Below are 27,260 nucleotides of genomic sequence, written 5' to 3'. Positions count from 1 at the left end.
CACATCCGTCAGAGATTAAAAAGTTGTTTGTAGTCCGATCTAGATGCAATTTTAGAGTGTTGCTCCTGACAACGAGTACTACGTATTGACTAGTGTTGATCGTTGGAATTCCTCTCAAATCGCTTGGTTGCTAATACCTACTTGGTAAGATCTTTCTTTATTCTTTTTGGAATCCACTTTAGGGTGATGAATTTATGTTTAATCCAAGAATGCATGTGTTCTTGATGTGGTGATAACCTCTATATATTTCTCTAAGGAAGACAATTGTAAACTCATTATTGTTGATAGTGGAAGATTTAACTGGATTAGGTCCCGTAGTTTTTACCTTCGCATTGAAGGGTTTTCCATATAAAAATCTTGGTGTCTTGCTTGTGGGTTTGCTTAATTTTTATTTTGCTACCATGTTCCTATTTAATTTGCACAAAGAGGGGTATATTAATTCCGTTGAGTATCTAAAATTGGTTTTCACCCCTAACAAAGTGGTATCAACGCCTTTAGTTCATTGTTCGTGTGGAGTTCTGTGTAAATTAAATGGAAGAGTCATCTAATAGCATGGTTAAACTCACAGCTTCCAATTATTCAATTTGGAAGACTAGGATGGAAAATATTTTGTATTGCAAGGAATTGTTTGACCCCATTGAGTTAAAACGTGTCAAACCAGTTGCTGCAACCAACGATGATTATAAGAAATTGAATAGGAAAGTCGTTGGATATATTAGGCAATGGATTGATCAAAGTGTCTTTTATCACGTAACTAAAGAAGTTGAAGCTTATGGTCTTTGACAGAAGTTTGAGAGCCTTTATGAATGAAAGATTGCTCAAAACAAATCTTTTGTGATAAGAAGGCTTGTGAATTTGAAGTACAAAGATGGGCATAGTATTACGGAGCATCTGAGTAATTTTTAGGGAATGTTGAACGAGTTGTCTACCATGAAACTTGCATTAGATAATGAGGTGCAAGCATTACTTGTGTTGAGTTCTTTGCCAGACAGTTGGGAAACCTTGGTGGTGTCACTCAGTAATTCGACTCCCAATGCTGTGATAAATATGGGTATGGTAAAAGACAACATGTTCAATGAAGAGGCAAGAAGAAAAGAGCAAGGTATTTCTTCTCACTCAGAGGCACTTGTTATAGAAAAGCGGGGGAGAAGTAAAAACAGAAAACCTCACAGGTATGACAGTCGTGACAAGTCAAGAGAAAAGTCCTATTTAAAAACAGACATAAAATGTTTTCATTGTGGCAAGCCTGGCATATAAGAAGAGATTGCAGAAAGTTTAAAAGGGAACAGTTGAAAGGAAAAGACGAAGAACGTCAAGAAGAAAAAGACACTGCAGCAATTGCATCTGATGTGATATTTGCTTTTGATGAAGCTTATGCTAATCTCGCATGTGATGAATCTATGCGGGTAGTTGATACAGCAACATCTTTTCATATTACTCCACATAGAGATTTCTTCTCTTCCTACACTAGTGACGATTTTGGTTGGGTTAGGATGAGAAATGAAGCAAAGTGTAAAGTTGTGGGCATAAGAGATATACAGCTAAAAACCAGCATTGGGTGCAAATTGATTCTTAAGGATGTCAGACATGTTCCTAAAATGCGCTTCAACTTGATTTCTATAAAAAAACTTGATGATGAAGGCTACCACAATTATCTTGAAGGTGGACAGTGAAAACTGAGTAAGGGTTCTCTTATCTTAGCCATGAGAAAGAAGACCAACACTTTTTACAAGACAACTGCAAGACTAGTCAAGGGAGATGTGATTGTTGTTGAGAATGAAAACTCCATTGAGCTATTGCACAAGAGGCTTGGTCACATGAGTGAGAAGGGACTTTAGATTCTCGCCAAGGAATAGCTCCTACCTAATAATAAAGGTACATCACTAACACCCTATACTCATTGTCTTGTTGAAAAACAAAGAAAAGTTTCATTTCAAAAATCCTTTTCATCAAGAAAGTCTAATATTCTTGATTTAGTTCACACTGATGTTTGCACTATGAACACTAAAACTCTAGGTGGTGCTCTTTATTATGTGACTTTTATTGATGACCACTCTAGAAAGGTATGGGTGTTTGCTTTGAAAACCAAAGATCAGGTATTGAGTGTGTTCAAAGTCTTTCACATGAAGGTTGAAAGAGAAACTGGAAGGTAGTTAAAATGTGTCCGTACAGACAATGGTGGTGAATACAGAAGACCATTTGAAGAGTATTGCAAAAGTCATGGGATCAGGCTTGAGAAAACTGTGCTCAAGACTCCACAACATAATGGCGTAGCAGAGAGAATGAACAGAACCATCTGTGAGATAATCAGGTATATGCTCTCTCATGCAAAATTGCCTAAACATTTTTGGGGTGAGGCAATGAGGACAGCAGTTGACTTGATAGATCTTTCTCATTCAGTTCCTTTGGATGGTGACATTCCTCAAAGGGTTTGGACAGGGAAAAATGTTTCGTTTGAGCACTTGAGAGTGTTTGGCTGCAGGGCATTCGTTCATATTCCTAGAGATGAGAGGTCAAAGCTTGATAGCAAAGTCAAGCAATGTATCTTCATGGGTTATGGGCTCATGGAGTTTGGTTACAGATTGTGGGATCCAATTGATAAGAAAATCATACGAAGCAGAGATGTCGTATTCTTTGAAGATCAAACCATTGAAGACTTGGATCAAAAAAAAGGCAGAGTCTCTCAATGAATACCGTGTTGATTTGGATCCAGTTATTCCTCCTTGTGTGATGCATGATGAACACATGGGAGATGTATAAGAAGAACAGGTTGATACAGTTGGTGAAAATGGTGATCCTGCAATTGATAATGTAGAGTCAGAAGAGCACCCAGAGTCAGCTTCTTCAGAACCAGCCACTAAGATTCAGTTGAAGAGATCTACTAGAGACCAACAGCCTTCCAGAAAGTATTCAATTAATGAGTATGTGTTACTTTCTGATGGGGGAGAGCCAGAAAATTATCAAGAGGTTATGCTACATGACCAGAAAAATCAATGGTTAAAAGCCATGCAAAACGAGATGAAATCCTTGCATGAGAATCACACATATGATTTGGTGGAACTGCCTAAGGGCAAGAGAGCACTCAAGAATAAATGGGTGTTCAGATGCAAGATTGAACCAAACAGATCACAGCCAAGGTACAAGGCGAGACTAGTTGTAAAAGGGTTCAGTCAAAAGAAGGACATTGATTTTGATAAAATTTTCTCACCCATGGTAAAAATGTCTTCTATCAGAGTTCTTTTGAGTTTGGCTGCCAAAATGAATTTGGAGATCGAACAGCTTGATGTGAAGACTGCTTTCCTTCATGGTGACTTGGAGGATGAAATTTATATGGAGTAACCAGAGGGGTTCACTACTAAAGGTAAAGAACACTTAGTGTGTTGGTTGAAAAAGAGTTTGTACGGACTCAAGCAGACACCGAGACAATGGTATAAGAAGTTTGATTCTTTTATGGTTGATTGTGGGCATGAGAGAATACAGCAGATCATTGTGTGTTTGTGAAAAAATTCTTTGATGGAGAATTTATTATTCTTTTGCTATTTATGGACGACATGTTGACTGTTTGTCGTGACACTAGTAAAATTGACAGACTGAAGAAAGAATTGAGTAAGTCCTTTGCTATGAAGTACTTGGGACCCGCAAAGCAGATCCTTGGTATAAAGATCTCTTGTGATAGGAAGAAAGGAAAATTGTGGCTATCACAAGAGAGTTATATCAAGAAGGTATTGGATAGGTTCAACATAAGCAAGGCAAAACCGGTGAGCTCTACGCTTGCAAGTCATTTGAAGTTGAGTTCAAAGCAAAGTCCTACAAGTGAGAAATAAAAAGGTGAAATGAAGAAAGCGCCTTACGCATCAGCCGTGGGTAGCTTGATGTACGTCATGGTGTGTACGAGGCCTAATATCACTCATACAGTTGGAGTTGTCAGTCTGTTCCGTTCTAATCCTGGCAAAGAACATTGGGCAGCTATGAAATAGATTTTCAGGTATCTCAGAGGTACTTCGAGAGTATGTTTGTGCTTCGGCAATGGTCAACAGGTGCTTGATGGGTTTACAGATGCAAATATGGCTGTGGATATTGGTTCTAGAAAATCTACTTCATGGTACCTGATTACTTATTCAGGAGGAGCAGTGCCATGGCAATCTAGATTGCAGAAGTGTGTTGCTTTGTCTACCACAGAGGCAGAGTGCATTGTTATCACTGAAGCAGCCAAAGAATTGTTATGGATGAAAAAGTTATTACAAGAACTGGGTCTACAGCAAGAGAGGTATGTGCTTTACTGTGACAGTCAGAGTGACATCCATCTCAGTAAGAATTCAACTTTCCATTTAAGATCGAAACATATCAATGTTAAGTGTCATTAGATTCGTGATGCACTAGAGGATAAGATGTTACAGATTGAGAAAATCCATACTGATGATAATGGGTCAGATATGATGACAAAACCATTGCCTATGCAAAAACTTGAAATTTGTAGAAGCGTGGTGGACTTGGTGGAGCCCCCCACATAATCGAGAGGAGGAGATTTGTTGGGGTGGTCCCTCTTTATGTGGGGACCAACCCACGTGGATAAGCACAAAGGGTTTCAAACCCTTTGTGTGCAATATAAAAGGCAAAGACAAAAGAAGAGAAAAAAAAAAAGAAGTGCTGCACACCGCAGGGAGAGAAAGAAAAAGAAAAGTCTTTTTTCACATCCGTCAGAATTGAAAGGTCGTTTGTGATCCGATCTTGATGCAATTTTAGAGTGTTGCTCCTGACGACGAGTGCTACGTATTGACTGGTGTCGATTGTTGGAATTCCTCTCCAATCGCTTGGTTGCTAATACCTACTTGGTAAGATTTTTCTTTATTCTTGTTGGAATCCACTTTAGGATGATGAATTTATGTTTAATCCAAAAATGCATGTATTTTTGATGTGGTGATAACCTCTAGATATTTCTCTAGGAAAGACAATTGTGAACCCATTATTGTTGATAGTGGAAGATTTAACTGAACTAGGTCCCGTAGTTTTTACCTTCGCATTGGAGGGTTTTCCATGTAAAAATCTTAGTGTCCTGCTTGTGGGTTTGCTTGATTTTTATTTTGCTATTGTGTTACTATTTAATTTGTACAAAGAAGGGTAGATTAATTCCGCTGAGCATCTAAAATTGGTGTTCACCCCTAACACACACTTACAATATCTTTCCAACGTGAGATTCAAACCTTTTCAAACTCATACGTGTATATTTGACAACTCTCCAAGTTTCCTGATGAGTTTTCTGCTGCAAGCTTAAGCAACTAGTAGAAAATATTGATCATAGTGTGAATTATTCTTTCTTTTAAGCAAAATATGTAGAAAATATTGATCTCGTGGTAAATGGAAAGAAAAATATGTAGGATCCCTATACCAATCAAAAACTAGCCAAATCTTCAACTCTGTAACCCTAAACTTTGGTTACCAATATGCAAACACGTTTTTCTGGAATTCTTAAACCAAGTACGTACATGTTTTAAACAAGAATAACATAAGAGAATTAAAATAAGAAAATTTACAGTGCACCAATGTTCTTAAGGCCAAGAACAACCCCAACCCCAATAATGTGACCCACAGACCCACATGCCAAGGTATCTGCAAGAGTGAAACCAGCTGGGTCACCAGTCTGCAGCCCTGAGTCCCTTGCTTCAAGCTTTAGCCCGGCTGTCGATTTCCTGTTCGCGGACGGCGCCAACCCGAACCTTCCGGCAAACAGCATCAGGCTTGTAGAAGTCACAATTATCTGTCCCACAAATACAAGTTACTCATCTCTTCAGTTAATTTCTCAAGTGAAATGGAGAGGAGCTAATATACTTCTCAAATCCTTACCAAATTTGTGGGTGAACCAATGAAGTCGCAGCGAGCACCCAAGGCTCCCTTTCCCTTACGCCTCATTGGTTGAACTGCTGCCTGAATGATGGGAAAATACTTCAGCTTACAATTGATTAAAACATTGTAAGCATACGCTGAACACGACGCACAAATTTGACAAGATCTAACATAAAATTATAGGGTTATGGTTGATCAATTTAACTCGTTTAATTAAATGGATTAAATTAGCATTAACTTATATAGTCTTATATAACTCAAACCCTATACGCAACATTTAGGCAGACAATTTTAACTCAACCGACAAACTCAACATGAAATTGACGGATTAGAATTACGCGGTATAACCCGTTTAATTAAATTGGTTGAGCTAACGTTGACTTAAATAGTCTTATACACATGTATCGACATGAACAAATCACCTCTGATACATAGTGAACTCCAATTCTTTATACTAGCTAGCAAGAACATGATCATGCTTGAAAAAGCACTTGGAAAGGAAAAAATCGACTGCTTATAATGTGTAAATTCATTAGAATGTAGGGAAATTAGGGAAGCTAACCAGACTTCGAACAGGAGCTGCTGCTGAAACATTGGGTTTGAGCCCATTATACTGTGGGAGAGAAGTGACGACAGCTGTTGCCATTTTTGGATGCCGATGCAGATTGATTTCTCAAGCTGTGTAAATGAATCTCCTCTCTCTGTCTTAGTTTTATTATTTTCCAATTTCATGAGTCCAAAAGTAATATAAACTACTCAATAATAAATGATCCACTACAGCCACATGAGCAGTTTGTGGCTTCAGAATGCGATGCTTGGATACACTTGGATACTTGCTGCTGATGTGGCACTGTGCCATTGGACTTATCCAATTTGGATAAGGTTTTTGGGTGCCTTATGTTAGAGCTGAAATTTCATGGAAATCAAATCCCTGTCTTGAGCTGGAAACGGCCCCGTATTGGAGGAGATCTAATGCTCTAAGCCTCTAAGTACCCAACAAATCACCCAATATTTTATTTCCTTTATTTATTTATTTATTTATTTTTTATGGCATTATGGAGTTCTAAAAAACCCCGCATTTTTTTTTCAAAAAAAAAATTAAGCATGATATTTTATTAAATATCTAAGCGACCAAAGGATTAATAATACTAATACTCCAAGGTTTATTATAATTTTTTTTTTTTTTTAAAAAAAATTTCTAATAATTTTTTTTATTGCGCGTGTAGTGTCACACGACACTCAAACCGTGGTGAACATGGAGCTACACGGTGGTGCGTGTGGAGCACCGTCGGGTTGGGTTGATACACAATTATTATTTTCTCAAAAATTAAAAGTTATATGGACAAAGATAAATGTGTGGCTCTAATACCAACAGTGGTGCAAATGGAGCTAAGCGGTGGTGTGTGTAGAGCACTACCGAGTTGGGTTGATGCACAACTACTGTTGTCTCAAAAATTGAAAGTCATATGCACCGTAACAATTGTGTAGCTCCGATACCAATATTAGAAAAATAAAAATACACAACATAATAGTTTCCTTAACAGTGTAAGGTGTGAATGAAAAATTTGGGTCCATTAACTATATGAATCTTAAAGAATGATTTGATAATTTTAAACTTTAAATATATATACAAAACGCTCCGTTTGGATATAGTAGATACACCCAAAACGCACCGTTTCTTAAAGTGAAATTTCTATGCTGCCCAGACTCGCCGACTGCCATGTCATCTTCATCGTCTCTGTGAGCACTGCACGATCATTTGGCAACAGGCAAGAGGATTTGGCCTCTGTGATGGTCGCTCTCTGCCGCAAGCTCTCCACCATCGCCACCCCTCACATTTTTCCTCAAAAGCAAGGACACCCACAAATAAATTCAACGCAAATTTTCATTCCTTTCTCTCAGCTTCAGCGACGAAGGCTTCTAGAGACGCGGCTCGTCTCTGTTCTCGATGGCTGCACCAACCTCGTCCAAATCAAACAAGTCCACGCCCATATCCTCCGCAAAGGCCTGGACCAATGTTGTTACGTTATAGCCAAGCTTGTACGCATGCTTGCTCAGCTCGACGTCCCGGTTCACTCCTACCCTCGCCTTGTCTTCCAACAGGTCAACCACCCAAACCCCTTCCTCTGGACTGCTCTCATTCGTGGGTACGCTGTTCAAGGACCATTCTCCGAGTCTGTTGTTTTGTATAATCGTATGAGAAGGGAGGGTACCGGGCCCGTGTCGTTCACTTTCTCTGCGCTTTTTAAGGCTTGTGGTGCAGTTCTTGACGTGGATTTAGGGCGGCAGATTCATGCGCAGACGATTTTGATTGGTGGTTTTGCTTCTGATTTGCATGTTGGTAATACTATGATTGACATGTATTTGAAATGCGGGTTTTTGGATTGTGGGCGCAAAGTGTTTGACGAAATGGATGAGAGGGATGTGGTTTCTTGGACTGAGTTGATTGTTGCATATGCGAAGAGTGGAGATATGGAGTCAGCGGGGGAATTGTTTCGTGAGTTGCCTGTGAAAGATATGGTGGCATGGACAGCAATGGTCACAGGCTATGCTCAGAACGCTAGGCCAAAGGAAGCATTAGAGTTCTTCGAGAGAATGCAAGATGCAGGTATGGAGACGGATGATGTTACATTGGCTGGCATCATTTCAGCCTGTGCACAACTGGGTGCGAATAAGTATGCAAACTGGGTTCGGGATATTGCCGAAAAATCGGGATTTGGGCCGACTAGTAGTGTTGTTGTGGGATCCGCATTGATAGATATGTACTCAAAGTGTGGGAGCATAGAGGAAGCATGTAAGATTTTTGAAGGAATGAAGGAAAGGAATGTGTTTTCTTATAGTTCAATGATTTTGGGGTTTGCAATGCATGGTCGTGCTCATGCAGCAATGCAGTTGTTTTGTGAGATGTTGAAGACTGAGACAAGACCCAACAGGGTCACTTTTGTAGGGGTGCTTACAGCGTGCACCCACGCAGGTTTAGTGGAACAAGGTCGACAATTATTTGTAAACATGGAAAAACGTTTTGGTGTTGCTCCATCGGCAGATCACTATGCTTGCATGGTAGATATGCTTGGTCGAGCTGGACAGTTGGAAGAAGCACTTGAGCTTGCTGAAACAATGCCAATGAAGCCCAATGGAGGTGTGTGGGGAGCGCTGCTTGGCGCATGTCGCATTCACAAGAATCCAGAAATTGCTCAGATTGCTGCTAACCATCTCTTTCAGCTAGAACCTGACGGTATTGGAAACTACATCTTGCTCTCTAACACATATGCATTGGCGGGAAGGTGGGATGATGTTTCAAGGTTGAGGAAGTTGATGAGAGAAAAAGGCTTACAAAAGAATCCGGGGTGTAGCTGGGTTGAAGCAAAAAAGGGGGTAATTCATGAGTTCTATGCAGGCCAGATGACCCATCCAGAATCCATTAAGATTAAGCAGGCATTGGTGGATCTTCTGGACAGATTAAAGGCTCATGGTTACCAGCCAATCCTAAGCTCTGCCACTTACGATATTAGTGATGAAGAGAAGAAGCGTTTACTAATGCATCATAGTGAGAAGCTAGCCTTGGCATATGGGCTGCTCAGTACAGATGCTGGTTGCACCATTAAGATCATGAAGAACATCAGGATATGTGAGGATTGCCATGCGTTCATGTGTAGCGCATCTCAAGTCACAGAGAGGGAGATTGTTGTAAGGGATAACATGAGATTTCACCACTTTCATAAAGGGGCATGCTCTTGTGGTAATTTTTGGTGATCAATGTTGGAGTCTAAACAATGATGAAGGTGTAACACCGACCCTTTACAATCCTTTAAATATGTGGAGGATGATCAAGCCAGTTTTCAAGCAGGTCCGTCATAATAAAAAGGTCATATATCAAGATTTCAATATCAGATGAAGACAATTTTTATGGCGTTGAAAAGCTTATTCAAGTGGCTACAAAGTCGTATTTCATGAAGGCTTTCCAATTTTAACATTTACTGAATCAAAGTGGGTCATCAAGTGAAATACAAACACGGTACCCGAGTGGCTCGGTCAATCCTTGAGAGGCTCGATCAATGCCCGTTCGATCGAGTGCTACATTTTACAACAACTTGAGACGTTCGGTCGCTAGCCGGTCAAAGCTTCTTCGACCGAGGACTTCATCGCAAAGGTCCGTTCAGCAATTTCATTTTATTTTGCTTTCCTAGTAGGTTTTTGGACTTATTTTTCCATATAAACTCACTTAGGACAGCCTTAATTAGCAGCTGAGTTTTTTTTCTTGTTTTGTCTCAAATCATTGATTTTGTTTTTGGTTTTGGAAAGAATTATGAGTCGTATATTTGTTAACTATGCAACCCACTACACCACGCTGCATCAATTGGTAATGTAATTGTTATTCCGGTTGAAACTTTTTACTGTGATTTGATTTAAAATCGTATATTATTTCTACGAAATTGCCATCCCAAACGTACTCTCAATCATGCTGCTCAATTTATTACGTTATACATGAGCAGCCACCTAGAAATCCTATGCTAGAACGACATATGTCTGAATTTGCATTGGTCACCTCCTTCTGTGGCTATTGCAACCTTTGAGAAGTAGAGTGACGAAAATCCATAGCTTTTTGTGAGACAGCCAACCCCTTCATCAGTGTTCTCGAGATTATACCAAATAAAACCCCACTTTAGGAGAACACAAGCTATTATTATCTGCCCTCAAGAGGAATGTAAGCAGTTGAAAACTCACACGACATCCTTTGAATTTTAACCAAACTCTTAGGGCACTTGTACAATAATGATACAAACAACTTGTTACAATAAAAAGCCCTTGAAGGTTAGCCTTGCAGTTCAGGTTTTCAAAACTAACTCAAGATCCCACCAGCATCTAGGATCTTTGAAATGGACTCTCATTGTGCATTTTTGTTTTCAAACGGAGATCCGACAAGAATGAAAACAACAGCTCAATTATGTTGTTAAGTAGATGACTCAAGAAAGCTACCACAGATTGCATATCCTATTAACACGTAATAGGAAATATATTGGCTAGGCCGTGGTCAAGTTACCTTGCTGATTTTTTTTCTTTTTTTCCATGACGGAGAACCCTTCAAGGCAGGACCACTTTGTCTGAAGGATAAACCCCGAACCCGTGTAACACACCCACACCATTAGATCGGTTAAATCTATGGCTTTCGTTAGGGGTGTGGTCCCAAGAAATTGCTTGCACTAAAGGGAATTAAAACTTTAGACCTGATGATTATGCCACCAAAAATCCAAGACCTAAGTTACTATTATGAAATATTCAAGGGTTTCGGCATTTACTTTACATATGATTGTTGTGACTAATTCTCATTAAAATGATTGTAGCGATTGTTGTGACTAATTCTCACCAAAATGATTGTAGTGGCTAAATCTCATTAAAATGGTTCTGTTTGGTGTTCTCTTCTTGGAAGCTTTTACACCAAACAGGACCATTTTAATGAGAATTAGTCACCACAGAAATATGATGGACCAGATTCTTTCACTATCAGTATTAAGAACTAAAATGATTCCAAGTAACAAATGCATGAAATCATGAATAATTGGTGATGACTAAGGTGTTGCCACTGAGAAGAAGAACGGACTTGCTTTGAGTTACTAAAACAGGCAAGTTAAAAATAGTCGTATCTTCATTCTTATCACCTATTATTATAACGGAATTAGATCTGATTCCTTATTTTAAGAAGGGTAAAATTGTCATTTTAATTTTTTTCAACAATTTTACTCTTATGAAATAAAGGGCCAGGTCCTCTCCCCTTCTCCTATTATAACATCTTACATCCCTGTTTTTTTTTTTTTTAAATTATCACACGCTAGAATGGAAACAGCGGAAACAAGTTCACAGAACTAACATCTCAATCTGCACAAAATATTCACTTTTTCTGAGTATTTGGATTAAAAAAATATATATAGAGAGATAAAATAAATAAATAAAAAATATTGGATACTGTTTTAGTGAGTTTGTGACCAACATTAGAAATTCTTTGTCTTTCATCAAGAAGTAGCATGAGGCCAAGATACCCTATTCTCTTCTCTGGAAATTCAGGAGATGTAATTAACTTCAGGTACTCACTCCATTTGACCAAAATGTGTGGGGGTAGCCAAGCATGTGAATGAACATGAGCTTTGCAAGGTTAATAATCTTGATCGTTTCATTAACTGTGGCATGTTGCATAGCAGCATACTCATGGGCCGAAGAGGCCATGGGGTCTAAGCGCCCAATCAAAGCCTAGGAGGCCCAAAAAGGCTCAAAGGGCCCATACCACAAAATATAAGATTTTCTCCCCCTCTCACAATTACACGCACTTCACCGCCTTCGCCTTCTCTTTATTCTCTTCTTCCTAGCCGCCGCTCTCTAACACTCTCTCTCTTTCTCTCCGACTCTTTTGCGTGAATGCTTCCTGTTTCTTTACAGTGCCATCCATATCTGAATCAAACTCAGTCTCGTAACACAACTCTTACCCGATGAACTCTGCAAGCCGAGGAAGAATGCCTCAGGTGAAGATAATCGCGAAGAATTTCATGGACATGGTGGCCTCCTTGCCCGCCATGAAGCTCGACAAGCTCTACGAGAACGCTTTCATCTGCGGAGCCATTCTCAGGTCCTCCTCCTCTCTTTCATTCTACTCTTGCACTGCTCCTATTTCACTCTTTTTCCCCTAATATAAACAAAACTATCAGTTTCTCATATTGAATTGAAAAAAAAAAATTCACACTATGTGCTTCTTCAGCAGCAATGATGGACTGCTTCAGAGTGAGATTGCGTGGAGTTATATAATTGAAGTTTATTTCCTTTCGAGAATTTTTTGTGTGGCTATAAATTGCTCGAAGATCAATTCCTAGTGTTAGAATTTTGCTATGCAGTAATTGTGGTTAATGTTTTCATTAGTGATATTTGCTTTATCGCCAATATATTGTCAGTATATATATATATTTTTTTTGATGAATAAGCACCTTCATTAAGAGCAAAACAAACCAAATACAAAGTATCACCATATACAAGCCCTACAAAAGGCCAAAACCAAAACCTCACAGAGGCTGAACACCAACAAAACACATTACAATGCTGTAAAACATACTAACCGCAGACCAAAATAACCAATATTAACAAAGCAAGTCTGCTGGTATGTTCCATAAAGAACAAAGCATAAGGTTTTCACCAGTTTTAGAAAACTTCCCTTTCCCAATTACTCTAGTTCTGACTTCCCACAGAATTTTCTTCAACAATTTCTCCTCTGTTTTGGGATGTCCTGCATGCCTGACTTCATTTCTATTGCACCAGATGTTGTAGACAGCAGACCCCAAAGCCAAACGACAAAGCACAGCTTTAAAGGTCTTATTACCCCATTCACTGCATCCCATTTGCAAAACCTCCTCCCATATTATAAGAGAATTTGCTATTCTGCACCTAGACAAGCAGAACCTCCATATTCTATAGCTGAAGCTACATTCAAAAAAAAGATGATTATGGCTTTCCAATTGATTCCTGCAGAAAACACAACTAACATCTCCTTTGTATCCCCTTGTCAGCAACTGATCTCCTGTATCAAGCCTCCCCTTCACAGCAAGCCATAATATAAATGCTTGCTTAGGAATAGCAAGGGGAAACCACACCAACTTCCACCAATCAATCTTCTCATTTTTCTCCCTAATAGCCTCCCAAGTATCTGAACTAACAAAGATACCATTCCTTGAAACAGTCCAAATAGGCTTATCAACATGACCCAAACTAATTTCAGAAAGTCCTGCTTGAATTTCCACCAAATCTTCAGATCTAGCAGGCTTCCATAACCATTCTCCATTGTGTATAACAGAAGAAAGCTTAGCTTCCACATTACTTTGAGCATCATAAACAACTCTATAACCATATTTTTCAAGTAAGATGCTAGCAGGGTGCCACAAATCCGTCCAGAGATGAATATTTTCCCCATTCCCAACTTCAAATCTCAAGAACTTTTTAGCAATACACCTTAACTTGAGTAATTTCCTCCAACACCAGGAGCAGTTTTGAGGGATGCCAACACTCCATAAGCTCTTCTTCTTCAGAAAATTATCTTTAATCCATGCCACCCAAAGAGAGCCAGATCTAGCAAACAAACTCCATATGTGTCTCAGCATAGAAGTTTGATTCCATACTTCAATCCTCTTCAAACCCAAGCCACCCTCCATTTTAGGAAAACAAACATCAGACCAAGCCACTTTTGCCTTTGCAGCCTCAACATCTTTTCCATTCCACAAAAATCTATTAAACTTCTGCTCAATAGACTTTATAATCTTTTTAGGAAGAATAAAGATACCTGTCCAATACACTTGCAAACTATACAAGACTGTAGATGCTTGGATAACCAGGAATCAATTCTACCAATAATTCTGTCCAGAAGCACTCCACAATCTGCAGAGGAAAGTCTAGCTGAAATTAGAGGAACCCCAAGATATCTCACCGGAAGTTTACCCTCCTTCATTTGCAAATCATTCAATAAGGAATGCTTAACCCTATCAGTAATTCCAGAACAATAAAAGGAACTTTTAGAAGGGTTTGCCTTAAGGCCTGTCAACTCTTCAAACTCAACTAAAGCAGCCTTTATAACCTTAATGGAGCTCAAGCTAGCTTCAGAGAAAATAAGCAAATCATCTGCAAAGCAAAGATGAGTAAGCTTCATTTTAAGGCATTTAGGATGAAACTTGAAACCTGAATCAACACCAGTAGAAGCAGCCATGAGCCTAGAAAATACTTCCATAGCTAAGACAAACAAATAAGGAGACAAGGGATCTCCCTGCCTTAGCCCCTTCTTCCCTTCAAAGTATCCAACCAAGGTACCATTTAGACAAATAGAAAACCTAGGAGAGGTGATACACTCCTTGATCCAACTAAGGAATTTTCCTGGAAAACCAAAACAGTAAAGACAATGAATCATGAACTCCCAATTTACTGAATCATAAGCTTTCATGAGATCAACCTTCAAGGTGCATCTAGGATTTCCTGTACCCTTATGGTAATTCCTTACAATTTCCTGAGCTAGAAGAACATTTTCAGAAATGCTTCTAGAGGGAATAAAAGCTGACTGGTTCATACTCACCAAATCTCCTAGAAGCGGCAACATCCTGTTAGCAATAATCTTGGTAATGCACTTATATATGACATTGCAGCAAGCTATAGGCCTAAAATCCCCCATAGTAAAAGGATTAATCTTCTTAGGTACCAGAGTAAGAATAGTGGCATTTACCTCTTTCAATAACAAACCAGAGAGGAAGAAATCTTTAATGGCTACAACCACATCCTTCCCAACAATAGGCCAAGAAGCCTTAAAAAAATCTGCTGAAAACCCATCAGGGCCAGGGGCCTTATTTGCTTTCATTTGGAACAAAGTTTTCCTAATCTCTTCTTCTGTGACTTCTTTCTCCAACAGACTTGCCTTATCAGCAGAAATAGACATTGGTATCAATTGTTTTATACGAGTTGCCTTAGTCTCATTAAAAGTCATCTGATCAGACCCCAGCAGCTTTTTGTAAAAATCTTCAGCTACCTGTTTGATTTGTTCCACATCTTCCACTTTATGACCCTGCTCATCCCACAGATGAGTAATGGTATTCTTGGCATGCTGTACTTTGATAGCTCGATGAAAAAAACTGTTGTTCTGATCACCTAGTTTTAGCCATTGATTCCTAGCTTTTTGCTTCAAAAAGGACTCTTCAGCTTTTGTAATAGAAACATAAGCATGTAAACATTCCCTCTCCTTTAATAAACAATCAGCCCTCCCATACGATGCAATAACAGCTTTTTGAGCTAAGTCAAGATTATCCCTAGCCTCCATAACTTTCTGTTTCAAATTCCCAAAACAAACCACATTCTGCCTCTTCAGCACAGCTTTAACAGATCTAAGTTTTACATAAAGTTGATACATGTTAACCCCATCAACCTGAATTTCCCAACCTTCCTTGACCCAATCCAGAAAACCTTTATGTTCTGACCAATAATTGTAGAATTTAAAAGACTTGGGACCAAAACTCTGCAGAAACCCTACAGATATAATAGCTGGAGAATGATCCGAAATGCCACTTGACTGAAACTCAACAATAGTTCTACTAAAAGTACACATCCAATGTTCATTAGCCAAAACTCTATCAAGCTTTCTAGCCACAAACCTAGGCTCCTCACTTTTATTAGTCCATGTGTAAAAACATCCACTAAAATTAAGGTCTAAAACCTCTAGATCATTTAAGCACTGCCCAAACTCCACTTCATAAGAATTCAGCTTTTCAGAGCCCCACTTCTCACCCAAAGACTTCACAACATTAAAGTCTCCACAAATCATCCAAGGACTAGTAGCCACTCTACCCTTCATAGAACTTAAACTAGTCCAAAGCAACTTCCTATCCACCCCTTTGTTAGCCCCATACACAAAAGAATGAAACCAACAACACTTACTCTTGTGAGATTTGATGAAACAATTAATACTCTGCACACATTTATCAACCACAGTTACTTCATAGTCAGACTTCTTCCAGCAAACCCATATCCTTCCCAAAAAATGCTTATCATAATTGAAAGCATAGTCCCAATCAGGAACAATAACAGATCTGATTCTATCTGCTTTATTTTCCTCACTCTAGTCTCAATCAAACAAATTAAACCAATCTTATGAATTTTGATCAAATTTTTTACCTCTTGCTGCTTAGAGGGATGATTCAAACCCCTCACATTCCATATCAAGAAATTCATACAGTAGGAGAAAATCCTCTCATCAAAACCTCCTCCTCCTCTCCCAGTTTACTTTTCCCTTTGTCCTTCAAGAGATTAGTATTTTCCTCATTTAGTGCATGTTCAATAACTTTTTGAAGAGATTGAGAAATATGATCTCCTCTTACCTCCCCTGATCAATTCTACCATCTGCTCTAGCCAGCAAATGGAAAGAATTTGTCCAATGCCTTTGACTATCCCTAGCAGAAAGTTTAGTTACTGGAGTTTTCTTAGCAGCTCGAACAACATTCCATTGCTCCTGATTCACAACATTTGACACAGTTCCAATCTTAACCTCAGATTTTTCAACTCCAATATCAACCTGTTTTGAATATATTGTCAGTATATTCTTTATATACTTGGGTGTTTTATGTTTTTTAGATGTTTGTAGATAGTGGATCCAATATGTTGAAAATTTTCTGCGTCTCGTTGATTTAGATACACGCAGTGGAAGTCTTAAAGAGTTTATTGTGGTAGTTAATGCCAAATGGTTAGTTCTCTGAGATATTGATCGAATTTGTGGTTTTTGTTTTTTGAGTACTCAGGTCTCTGCCACCTCTGGCCAAGAAGTATGTTATACAGATGTTGTACATTGATGTTCCAATAACAGCCAAGTCTATGGAGGAGTGGGTGTTTCCAGATGGGTCCTCAATGCATAGAGTCGCGATTGATAGGTTGATTAAGTTACGGATATTCACTGACACTGCTGACAGGTAAATGGATTTTCTTTACATAATACTTCTTGTGTTCTTCTGAAGATTTAAGAATTCGTTGACCATATAAGGTGTCCTTTGCTTCTTTGAAAGATTAAACATAAAAGACTAAGATTGCTGAGGAGATAAACTGTTTCAAGAAATTTTTTTTCTTTATTCTTTTTTTCACTGCAATATGACCAAAACGCTCCTGTATATTTTATGTCGATAAGATGAACTCTTGAAGGTCTTGTCATTGTGGACCATAGAAACGAGGCATGAATCTATTGGGACATGTTGCCTTTTAGGATGAAATTATTTTCTGCACTATGAAAACACGTTTGGAGCTTGCAACAAAGCTATTAGATCTTTGGAGTTTGACTTAGTTTGACAGGACATCCATGCCCTTGCTCCTCTGATCACAATGCTTGTTTTGTGGGAAACATGCCCAGATTTGGAGCCTTTTCCTGATATTCTGGAATTTTAATCTCGGCTGCACGGGAATGCATCAAATTTGGTCAGACTTTAATATATGTGTATCCATGAAAGTTCTCCACGTTCTTTTTTTTAAGAACTAAATTTACATTTCAATACTGGTTGCATATTGTGGAAGTTCCAAAATGCCTAGATTTGTATGTTTTTATTTTTGATATACGTGCCGTAGAATTTATATATGTTCTTTGAGATGACTTTCTTTCACTATTATCATTCTAATATTCATGTTCAAATTATTGTAATGTAGTTTTGATCCAACCTTATTCTCTCAGCCTTTACAGTGAACTTGATGTTTTGCTGGCAGGAGAAGGGAAACAACTTACAGAATTAATCCAACATTCCAGACAAACCTCCAAAAGCTTTTAACACTTGGGTGAGTTGAGATTCGGATAATCTTTTCGTTTTTGTTTTTGTTTTTTCAGTTAGCTTAGATGAATGTGTTTCTTGCCCTTGGGGATTATTCTGTGAGGTATGGGTCGTTGGGAATCTAATAATAAAAGAAAATGGGATAAATCTACCCTGTTTCATGTATTCTATATGTGACTCATGTAGAGGTTACTTGATCTTTATTAGTTCCAATATAGTGTTCTAAAGGATCCAACTCAGGGAAAATTTTGAAAAAGCTGCGGCATGTAGAGTTTATTTTCTCCATTTTTGCTCCAATCCTCTCCACCAAAAAGTACAAATTGCAATCATGGATGTCTAGTTGCTAGCCCACTTGGTAAAATATAACATGCATTACTTTTTTTGCTTGTACTTATCATATGCTGCCATGTTTGATAATGAATGTATTTGATTTATGACATCAGATTGCTTAGATTGTTAGATTTACTGAATAAGCATAACTTGAATGCCTATTATCTCATTTTTGTAATGACATTAAAAATTTAAAATATGATCCTGCAGTCAACGGTGGTTGGCTTAATAAAATGTTCACAACAACTTTATTTTGGATATGACCTTATCATTTGATATGGCAGCGAAGTTTTACCAAGGGAACCAATGCCTTCTGACATAACTGTGAGGCTCCCAAGCTTGGAGGATCTTGAGGTTTATGCCCTTGAACAATGGGAGGTGCGAAGTTCATCTATATGTTCCCATTTTCTGTTTATTCATACGTGTATTTAGAAAAACTGTCTGGCTCTTACATACCGTGTTATTCTGTGATTGGAATTTATCACTGTTGAAACTACTTATTGTTTAGTTTCTTGATTAATGCTACTCTCTCTTTTGACTTGCTATTGTGTTAAATTAGTGTTTCTTGCTCCAACTTATAAACTCGGCGCAAGCTGAAAGGCCATCAAATATCAGCTCTTCTATGATGAGAATTTTGCAGCGAGGGCTTTTGAGTCAAAGGTCCTTCTTTCTTGTATTAGCATAATTTCTCTCAATGATATATATGCCTCACTTTCTTGTGTATATATGAGTTTACTGTATCTCATGTCTGGTTTTTGATGTGTATGTGCATTTTTACAGGGAGAAAGGGGCTCCACGATTAACTGAAAGTGTTTTCCAGTTCTTGGTATGCATCATATGAATGATGAGCTGCTTGCACTTCTTGTGATGTGTTTTACTTGACGTTATTTTTGATCTCTGAAAATTACAGTTGATGGACACAAATGCACAACTTTGGTACATCATCAGAGAATACATCTCTAATTCTGAGGTATGGGATAGTGAGATTCCTTTGGTAGTTCCCCCATCTCTAAAAATAAGTGTTTCCTCTACACTGAAATTTTATCAATATTTTCAAATCATTATTTAGATCTGCTTTCCTTTTAAAACACATATGATGCTTAATGATCATTGTCGAACTTTGATGGTTATTAGAGCTATTATTCTCTCTCTCTCTCTCTCTCTCTCTCTCATTATTACTTTAACTCAGTAGGGCAGTGCAACTTCAGCTTTGTTCTTCATAATACCTGTTATTCAATTTAAATCTGGATTTCTAATTTTGTTCCAGGAGCGAGATGTGGACCCAGCCGATTTGATTTCATTCTTACTAGAGCTTAGTTGTCATGTCACAGGAAAGGTATTAGATATACCTTTTTCACATGTTGCGTTAACTAATCTTGATCTTTTTGACAATGGTATTTGGTCCAAATAACATCTACTAAGACAAAAAAAAAAAAACTAGTTAGGGGGTGAGGTCCCGGATTTACCAGATATGGGGGGTGGGGGGGTGGGAAGGGAAACTAATCCTTCTAGTATATGTGAGACCTGTCTGCTTGCTTTCTAGGGAGTTTCTTGGTCATTGCAGATCTCACGTTGGCGTGATGTTGCTGACTTCTTTATTTGTTAGGCATATAATAGTAACACATTGACGGAGATTCAGAAGAGTTGGATCAAGGACCTCACAGACTTGGGATTGGTTAAACTTCAGCAGGTATTCTAGTTATATTCTAGTTTCTGCTATTCTTGGTGTAGAATGTGGTAGTGATCCCTCAAATAGTAATTCAAGTATTAGTTTGCTAGAAGTTTGATTTTCTCTTCTTTTGGTGGCATATGTCCAGGGGATGAACGAGAGTTGGTTTATACCTACTAAATTAGCTACCAATCTTTCAGTGTGCTTAACAGATTCATCATCACGGAAACAAGTATGTTTTTTGTGAAGTCATGAATTACCGTTCATTGAATATGTCTAGCTTTTTTCTTTTCTTTTCTTTTCTTTTCTCTTCTCTTTTCCCTGTCTGCAGTTGATTTTTCTCTTTTTGTCTGGTTGCATTTGATTCCTATCATCATTCTTGTGTGTTTGTGATATCACTGTCACCTAGTATATAGCCTTACTCCTGAATGGAAGGCAATAAACAAATTACTCTTTCAGTGCTTATAATTGGTTTATAATTCCGATTTGTGCCAAAAGGTAATGTAATCAGTGCCTCTATACTCTTGCTGGCTTGGTCTCTGTAATAGTCTGTCTGCACATGTTCTTGGTGGCTTGGCTCACTAGCTTCCAGAGTAGCCCAAGTGTTGCTCTATTTTAGATGGAGCCTCAGAAGAACTGCTTGTTTCTGCTCATTAGTTCTTTTGTACTTTTAAAACCACAAATGATGCTGCTAACTTGTTGAAGGCAGGAATAGATATCTGACCACAGTTGCTATATCTCTATTAACACAGGATGTGAATGTTCCCAGCTAACAATTAGGATCTTTGAATCTCTTCCTAGCTTTTATTGTTGGTACCATTAGTAGTTACCTTCAGTTCCTAGGCTTTTTTTGTCTCTATAGTATTGGTAATTTGTATCAGCGAAAACTGTTTGAGATTTTTGTTGACATTCTTTTTCCTTTTCTTACCAAATGCTCTACTTATCAAAATTTTTTTTGTATCAGCGAAAACTGAATTGGAGCTTAATTTTAATATGTAGTATTTGCAAGAACTAGATAATTGGTAATTATTATAAATTGCAGGGTGTTGGCTCTCGCATTTATATGGCTGCTTTGTTTTACTACTTATCTTCCTCACTACTTGACCTCTTTTGGATTTTTAGCTGCTTTGTTATCAACAGTCCTGAAAACTGTCATTGGTAGGATGAATTAAATTTGTTGAAGTTATATTATTTTTTGATGAATAATGATTTATTGAAGAATAAAAGCTTGCGTACACGAAAATTATACAAGAGAAGCGACCACCCTATTGGTTTTCAAAATCTAAAAAGTTAACAAAATCTACAAGACTAGAGAACGAGAAATTAGGAACAAAAGTAACAGCTCACTCTAAAAGGAAACTCAAGAAAGAAGCTTTTAATTGCACCACATTAGACTTGTAGTCCTCGAAAAGGCGTCTATTTCTCTCCAAATGCTCCATATAAGTGAAGTAGGGATGACTTTCTATATTGGGAAGATGAGAAGTAGCTCACATAGAGTGGATGGTTTATAAAGATAATTATGAGTGCAAAGTCCCATATAAGGAATTTTAGGAAGCTCCAAATTGACTAGCCCTTTTGGGGTGAGAGTGCAGATGTGGCTAATGCTTTTCCCTGGGTCGTTACAAATGGTATCAGAGCTAGGTTGTAATACCAGGCCCTGTGATATTAGAGCATTGCATGACTTGACCCTAACGAGGACGTTAGGAGTTTAAAAGGGGGAGTTTGTAACATCCCGCTCTCATATTGGGAAGATAAAAAGTAGCCCACATAGAGTGTGGTTTATAAAGATAGTGATGAGTGTTAAGTCTCATAGTGCCTAGTTTTTAGGTGAAATTGGACTTTATAAGAAATTATAGGGACGTTCCAAATTGACTAGTCCTTTTGAGGTGACAATGTAGATGTGGCTATCGCTTTTCTTTGGGTTGTTACAGTCTCTACCCTTGCATCTTCCAACACTGAAGTAACTCAAGAATATTGCCCGGCATGGCCCACGAGACTCCAAATAAAATGAGAACCAAGTGCTTTATCTTATGACTGTTATAATTTCTCCCTATGATCTTTTGTGTCTGTCATAAACCTTCGAGTTGATATGTCGTGACTTGATTTTCTTTCTTTTTTCCCTGTTCATCTCACTTCTTTGCCTTTGTCTTCCTTTTTTTTAATATATTTTTCCAGTAAAGAACTATGGATATGTAGTGACTACAAATTTGTAATTACATATCTCATCTCTTGCTTCTTTCTCTTTTTCCCAGGGATTTGTGGTTGTGGAAACAAATTTTAGGTTGTATGCATACTCAACTTCAAAGTTACACTGTGAAATTCTACGTCTTTTCTCAAGGTACGCCAACCAATTGCTTGATATAATTTTGGTTGAAGTGATTCTTTGAAAAGCAGGTTACCACTTGCTTCTCATTTGAAGTTGAATAGGGTTATTCTGAAGGTTAAAATTGAGCTACTTTGAAACAGCGGTTTGGTCATTAAAGTCAATTTTCTATATGCTACACTAAATAAGAGGTTTTTTTTTTTTTGGCTATGAGAAGTTATTCCTTCTCAAAAGCATACCTTAATGTTGATAAAGAGTGTAAATGATTACAATTTAATCACATAATATGGCTATTCATTTATATTTGAAAATAATAAATTATTTCTCCTTTGTGATACTTTCATTGAATTCATACTTAGACAGTAGACTTCCTCTGCTTACGACAGGGTGCTCTCTATCTTTATACTATCCTGCTTGGTGTGACAAGCCAGGTGGTATTTTCATATTTTAAAATTATCTCTGAGATGAAAAATGCTGTGCTTATATATGCAGGATAGAGTATCAACTTCCAAATCTTATAGTGGGAGCAATCACAAAAGAAAGTTTGTATAATGCTTTTGAAAATGGTATTGCAGCAGAGCAGGCAAGTATAGATTAGTCTACTCCAATACCTTCTACTTTAGAACTCAACTGAACTGAACTCAAGTAAACCTTAATCCTCACTAATTGGAAATGGCTACATGGATTATTTTAAGCCACTTGAGCCTATCTAGGTCGATGTCCCTATTTACCTCGCTAATATGACTTTTGGCTTACAATAAAATTATTTGTGTTTGTTTCATGCTGAACAAGTTAATCCAAATCCGCAAGAACCTTTTAATTGAGTCCAATTTAACTTTTTTGTTGGGGAGGCTGCAAATTGGTTGATCCAAGTTTTGCATGTTGGGATCTTACTGCTTGTGGGAATAGGAATCTACCATTTCACCTTGGTGAACATGAGCAAATATTGGAACACGTTGAGCAAATTGGGTGTCACTTCTTTCTTTTTGTCGAATTTTGTTTGGAATCTTGCTGGTAATAACTGTTATTTGAAGTGCTATTTTGCATGCTATTCATGAGTCCCTTGGGCAAGTCTCTGAAACTATCATGCCTGGGTGAGTGAGTTCCTCAGGCTCTCTTAATTGCCCTGCTGACTAGCTCTAATAAACATGTGGTTATCCAGGATTGTGACTTTACTAATGGATTGAAAGGTATTAGGTTGAATCATCATAATAATAAGTCCAAATTAAGTCATTAGAGATTTGGAGTCCCATGCTCAATATTGGTATAGCTATAATCAGATACTCTTGTTGACATGCTCATAATGTTGTTGTCATGGTCTGGTAGTAGTTTTTACCGCCATGGAATAGATACGATGGGTTCGATTTTGTTTTAATAAGTAAATCACTGGTTGGCACATGGACAACACAAACACATACAGTCCTCCCTTTCTTGACATGCACTCACTTTAACTTGGTATTCTTATGGGTAAAAAGGGTTACTGCATTGTGGCATTTGGATTGGAAGTCTAAAATGCTATTGTCTCCCACTCCCTTTTGTTTTGTCCTCCTGGAAGGTATTTTGCTTCACTTAACTCCTAAACAATTTTTTGCAGATTATTACTTTTCTTCAGCAGAATTCCCATCCTCGTGTAGCAGAGAGAATGCCATCTATACCCGAAAATGTCACGGATCAGGTTTCAGTTCCTCTATATTATATTTGTATTTATCATAAATTATATTGTAGCTCCTTTATTGTTGTTCAGTTTATGTGATTTTATGTTGCCATGCCGCTGATTTGGCCATACTCTTTTACCCAACAACAAAGTTCTTGAAATTGCTTAGATATTTGGTAATAAAAATTGTCATGTTTCCCTTTGTTTTCTGATGTTTTAAAATGAACTCTCTTCTGTGACAGATTAGGCTGTGGGAATCAGATCTGAACAGGGTTGAGATGACTCCTGCACATTATTATGATGAATTTCCTTCTAGGGTACTAACAATTCAGTATGTTGGAGTGATATGTTTGACTTCATATTCTCATGATTGTATCTGATTGTTTCCTTTGTCTGGCAGGACGTGTTCGAGGCTGCTTGTGACTACGCACGGGAATGGAACGGATTGCTGTGGGAGGATTCGAAAACCATGCGTCTAGTTGTCAAGGCAGAAATACACATGCATATGCGAGAGCATTTGCGTCGTCAAAAGTAGTAGGCCAGATATTTAGGGCTGGGTATCGGTCATATCGGTTTGGTTAATGAGCTTATCGGCCAGTTAACCGATAGTGATAGTCAAATCCTAACCGATTACCGACTGATAAAAAATGTTAACCGAAAATTATCGGTCATATCGGTAATGGGTTAACCGGTCGGTTAAGTCGGTTTGGGCTTTTGTGGGCTTTTTATTGGGCTTTTAACTAGTTGTTAATTGGGCCAAAAATTAATTGTTTTGGAGGCCCAAATATGTTTTGTTGGGCTAAAGCCTAAAATAGCTTATTAAAAATTAGTTATTTTTTAGTATATTTTTGGCTAAAATAGCTTATTGAAGCATTTTTTTTTTTTTAAAAAATATAAATAAATATAAATATAAAATTATAAAAAATTAAAAATTAAAAAACTTATCGGTTTTTCGATAAAAAATTATTAACCGACTGATAAGCTTATCGGTATAAAATTTTTAACCAATTACTGACCGATAATTATCGATTACGGTTACTATCGGTTCGGTTAAATTCGGTAATCGATAACCGGTTAATATGTCTACCCCCACAGATATTGTTTTATTGGTCCTAATGGAATTAATGGCGAACAATATATTTTAGGCAGTACAACATGCAACCCTACATGCTGTGAGGTTTGTTGTGTACATTTTGGGGCTGGCATTAATCAGATTCTTCCTTTTCAGTCGATTTATGCTCGATTCAGATTATCATATTTGCTAATAAAGCTGTAACTGAAGTCATGCATCATGGAAAATATTCTAGAAAACATTATCAAGAAAATGGAAGGTTGATTCTACACTGCAATCAGAAGCTGGAAAATGTTGCATTCGGGAAGAGTTGGACCAAATAGAGTTCCAAGTACAAACATTCTCCAGCGCTTAAATGTTTTTGTGAGCAATGTAAACAACAGAATTTGCTACTTGTGATGAAAAGAACAGGTTTGTATTGCAGATCATGCGAGTTCAATTTCCTGTTTAATGAAAATAAGCATGATTTGTTTTAGACTAAATAAAGGAAGTTAATTGTGATTTTTTTTTTTTTGTTTTGGGTTCATAATTTATTGAGATTATATTTTTATCCAGGCCTTTTGTTATTTGATTAATCATTTTTATGTAGTTTTTGGCCCAAGTACTTTTGTTGTTCCCGGTCACCGCAATTGATAGGTGACGGGAACATGTTAAGTTTTTAATCGTGACAAAGGAAATGAAAAATGAAAGAGCAATTTTGGGATAAAAACATTTTCAAATTGTGGGAGTTTAGAAATGGTGTCGTTAGAGATACTATAACTTTTATTATAAATTTTTCATAAACTGACGGATGTTATAATTTCACACGGTATTTAATGTGTCAGTTATTAAACAAGTAGATTTGGTTGTAGCTAATGTGGAATGCCAGGTCAGTTTGTATGTTCAGGTGACATGTAACAAGTCAATCACTAAATAATTAAATTTAATTATAGCTGAAGCGTGAATTGCAACATCAATTTATTGATAAGGAGTTATAATAAAAATTGTAATATATCTTTAATAAAACATACTTTATGTACAAAAAAAAAAAAAAAAAAAAAAAGGAAAAAAGAAAAAAGTGACAAAGACAAGTTGTTTGTTTGTTGGTCAATTAATATCCAAGCAATTCCACATGACAAATGGGTTAAGATATGTCTCGTTTGGCAACAGTTTTGAAAACACTTTTCTAGAAAGTAGGAGATATGCATGGTGAAATGTTGTTTCTTTAATAAACTTTGGTGCCCAAAAGCGTAGAAATGACGAGGCATGAGGGGAGATAGGAAATTTCTTAGAAGCTGTCTGTGTGTCTTTTTACTGTTTGGCCTCATAAGCTTCCCATGCTGGGGATTGGACTATCGACATCACAATCTTTTGTCTTCTGCTGGAAAGAAATTTCGCTTCTTTTTACTTTGGTCGGGCAGGAAAGAATTCGAAGTTGTTAGTTGAAGTGATAGTTGTTTCTAGAATTTCTAACAACGTCGTTGCTGTTGTGTAGCGTTTATAGTATGTAATGTTGGAGTTTTAAATAAGAAGTTCGTTGCTGTGGTGTAGTGGTTATCACGTTAGTCTTACACACTAAAGGTCTCCAGTTCGATCCTGGGCAGCAACAGTATTTTTTTTTTTTTCCCTCATGTATACCCTTTTTCATAAGGCATTTTATCATGTATAATTCCTCAAATCTTAACCATTTTTTTTTTTTTTAAATTAAAAAATGATAAATATTGAGTTGGTAAAATGATAAAAGGAAAAAAAATTATAGACGGTATTTTGGCTGCTATTATTCTTCTCGAAGTTATTGATATTATCCTTGATGATTGATCTTGACTGCACAATGCTAAATTTCATACGTTTTCTTCGCTCCTTTTTTTCTTTTTTTTTTGGTACATAAAGCAGGTTTTATTAAAGATATATTACAATTTTTATTATAACTCCTTATCAATAAATTGATGTTGCAATTCACGCTTCAGCTACAATTAAATTTAATTATTTAGTGATTGACTTGTTACATGTCACCTGAACATACAAACTGACCTGGCATTCCACATTAGCTACAACCAAATCTACTTGTTTAATAACTGACACATTAA

The 27,260-nt window shown here is 37.4% G+C and overlaps 3 protein-coding genes and 1 non-coding gene across 4 annotated transcripts; 3 read left to right on the top strand and 1 right to left on the bottom strand.

Annotated features, from left to right (window-relative positions):
- Window positions 1–5,442: 5,442 nt before the first annotated feature.
- On the bottom strand, window positions 5,443–6,565 carry LOC132171376 (photosystem I reaction center subunit psaK, chloroplastic). Its single transcript, XM_059582673.1, has 3 exons — window positions 6,404–6,565; window positions 5,842–5,922; window positions 5,443–5,755 (listed from the first exon to the last, which is right to left on the bottom strand). Exons 1-3 carry the CDS (start codon window positions 6,485–6,487, stop codon window positions 5,528–5,530), a joined length of 393 nt encoding a protein of 130 aa, XP_059438656.1. The 5' UTR covers window positions 6,488–6,565; the 3' UTR covers window positions 5,443–5,527.
- A 1,013-nt stretch (window positions 6,566–7,578) lies between these two features.
- Window positions 7,579–10,215, top strand: LOC132171375 (pentatricopeptide repeat-containing protein At5g44230). Its single transcript, XM_059582672.1, has one exon. It carries the CDS (start codon window positions 7,633–7,635, stop codon window positions 9,592–9,594), a length of 1,962 nt encoding a protein of 653 aa, XP_059438655.1. The 5' UTR covers window positions 7,579–7,632; the 3' UTR covers window positions 9,595–10,215.
- A 1,956-nt stretch (window positions 10,216–12,171) lies between these two features.
- Window positions 12,172–25,699, top strand: LOC132171374 (general transcription and DNA repair factor IIH subunit TFB2-like). Its single transcript, XM_059582670.1, has 15 exons — window positions 12,172–12,457; window positions 17,139–17,306; window positions 18,085–18,153; window positions 18,761–18,854; window positions 19,036–19,136; window positions 19,257–19,302; window positions 19,387–19,446; window positions 19,744–19,812; window positions 20,083–20,166; window positions 20,294–20,377; window positions 22,398–22,483; window positions 22,961–23,051; window positions 24,063–24,143; window positions 24,365–24,439; window positions 24,523–25,699. The coding sequence occupies exons 1-15, from the start codon at window positions 12,321–12,323 to the stop codon at window positions 24,655–24,657; spliced, it is 1,380 nt and encodes a 459-aa protein (XP_059438653.1). The 5' UTR covers window positions 12,172–12,320; the 3' UTR covers window positions 24,658–25,699.
- A 1,010-nt stretch (window positions 25,700–26,709) lies between these two features.
- Window positions 26,710–26,782, top strand: TRNAV-UAC (transfer RNA valine (anticodon UAC)). The gene has a single exon. It is a non-coding gene; the product is annotated as a tRNA-Val (tRNA).
- Window positions 26,783–27,260: the final 478 nt, after the last annotated feature.

Source organism: Corylus avellana, chromosome ca2, assembly GCF_901000735.1.
Source record: "Corylus avellana chromosome ca2, CavTom2PMs-1.0".
Classification (NCBI taxonomy): Eukaryota; Viridiplantae; Streptophyta; class Magnoliopsida; order Fagales; family Betulaceae; genus Corylus; species Corylus avellana.
The sequence above is the reverse complement of the archived record's forward strand: the minus strand, read 5'-3'. Positions and strand labels throughout refer to the sequence as shown.

What these genes read in the sequence shown, in the direction of transcription:
- LOC132171374 (XM_059582670.1), top strand. Translation starts at nt 12,321, where the DNA reads ATGAACTCTGCAAGCCGAGGAAGAATGCCTCAGGTGAAGATAATCGCG. An exon ending in ATGCCCTTGAACAATGGGAG is followed by an intron (nt 18,855 to 19,035) that starts GTGCGAAGTTCA and finishes GTGTTAAATTAG; the next exon opens with TGTTTCTTGCTCCAACTTAT. An exon ending in CCGAAAATGTCACGGATCAG is followed by an intron (nt 24,144 to 24,364) that starts GTTTCAGTTCCT and finishes CTTCTGTGACAG; the next exon opens with ATTAGGCTGTGGGAATCAGA.
- LOC132171376 (XM_059582673.1), bottom strand. Translation starts at nt 6,487, where the DNA reads ATGGCAACAGCTGTCGTCACTTCTCTCCCACAGTATAATGGGCTCAAA. An exon ending in CAGCTCCTGTTCGAAGTCTG is followed by an intron (nt 5,923 to 6,403) that starts GTTAGCTTCCCT and finishes CCCATCATTCAG; the next exon opens with GCAGCAGTTCAACCAATGAG. An exon ending in TTGGTTCACCCACAAATTTG is followed by an intron (nt 5,756 to 5,841) that starts GTAAGGATTTGA and finishes TTTGTGGGACAG; the next exon opens with ATAATTGTGACTTCTACAAG.
- LOC132171375 (XM_059582672.1), top strand. Translation starts at nt 7,633, where the DNA reads ATGGTCGCTCTCTGCCGCAAGCTCTCCACCATCGCCACCCCTCACATT.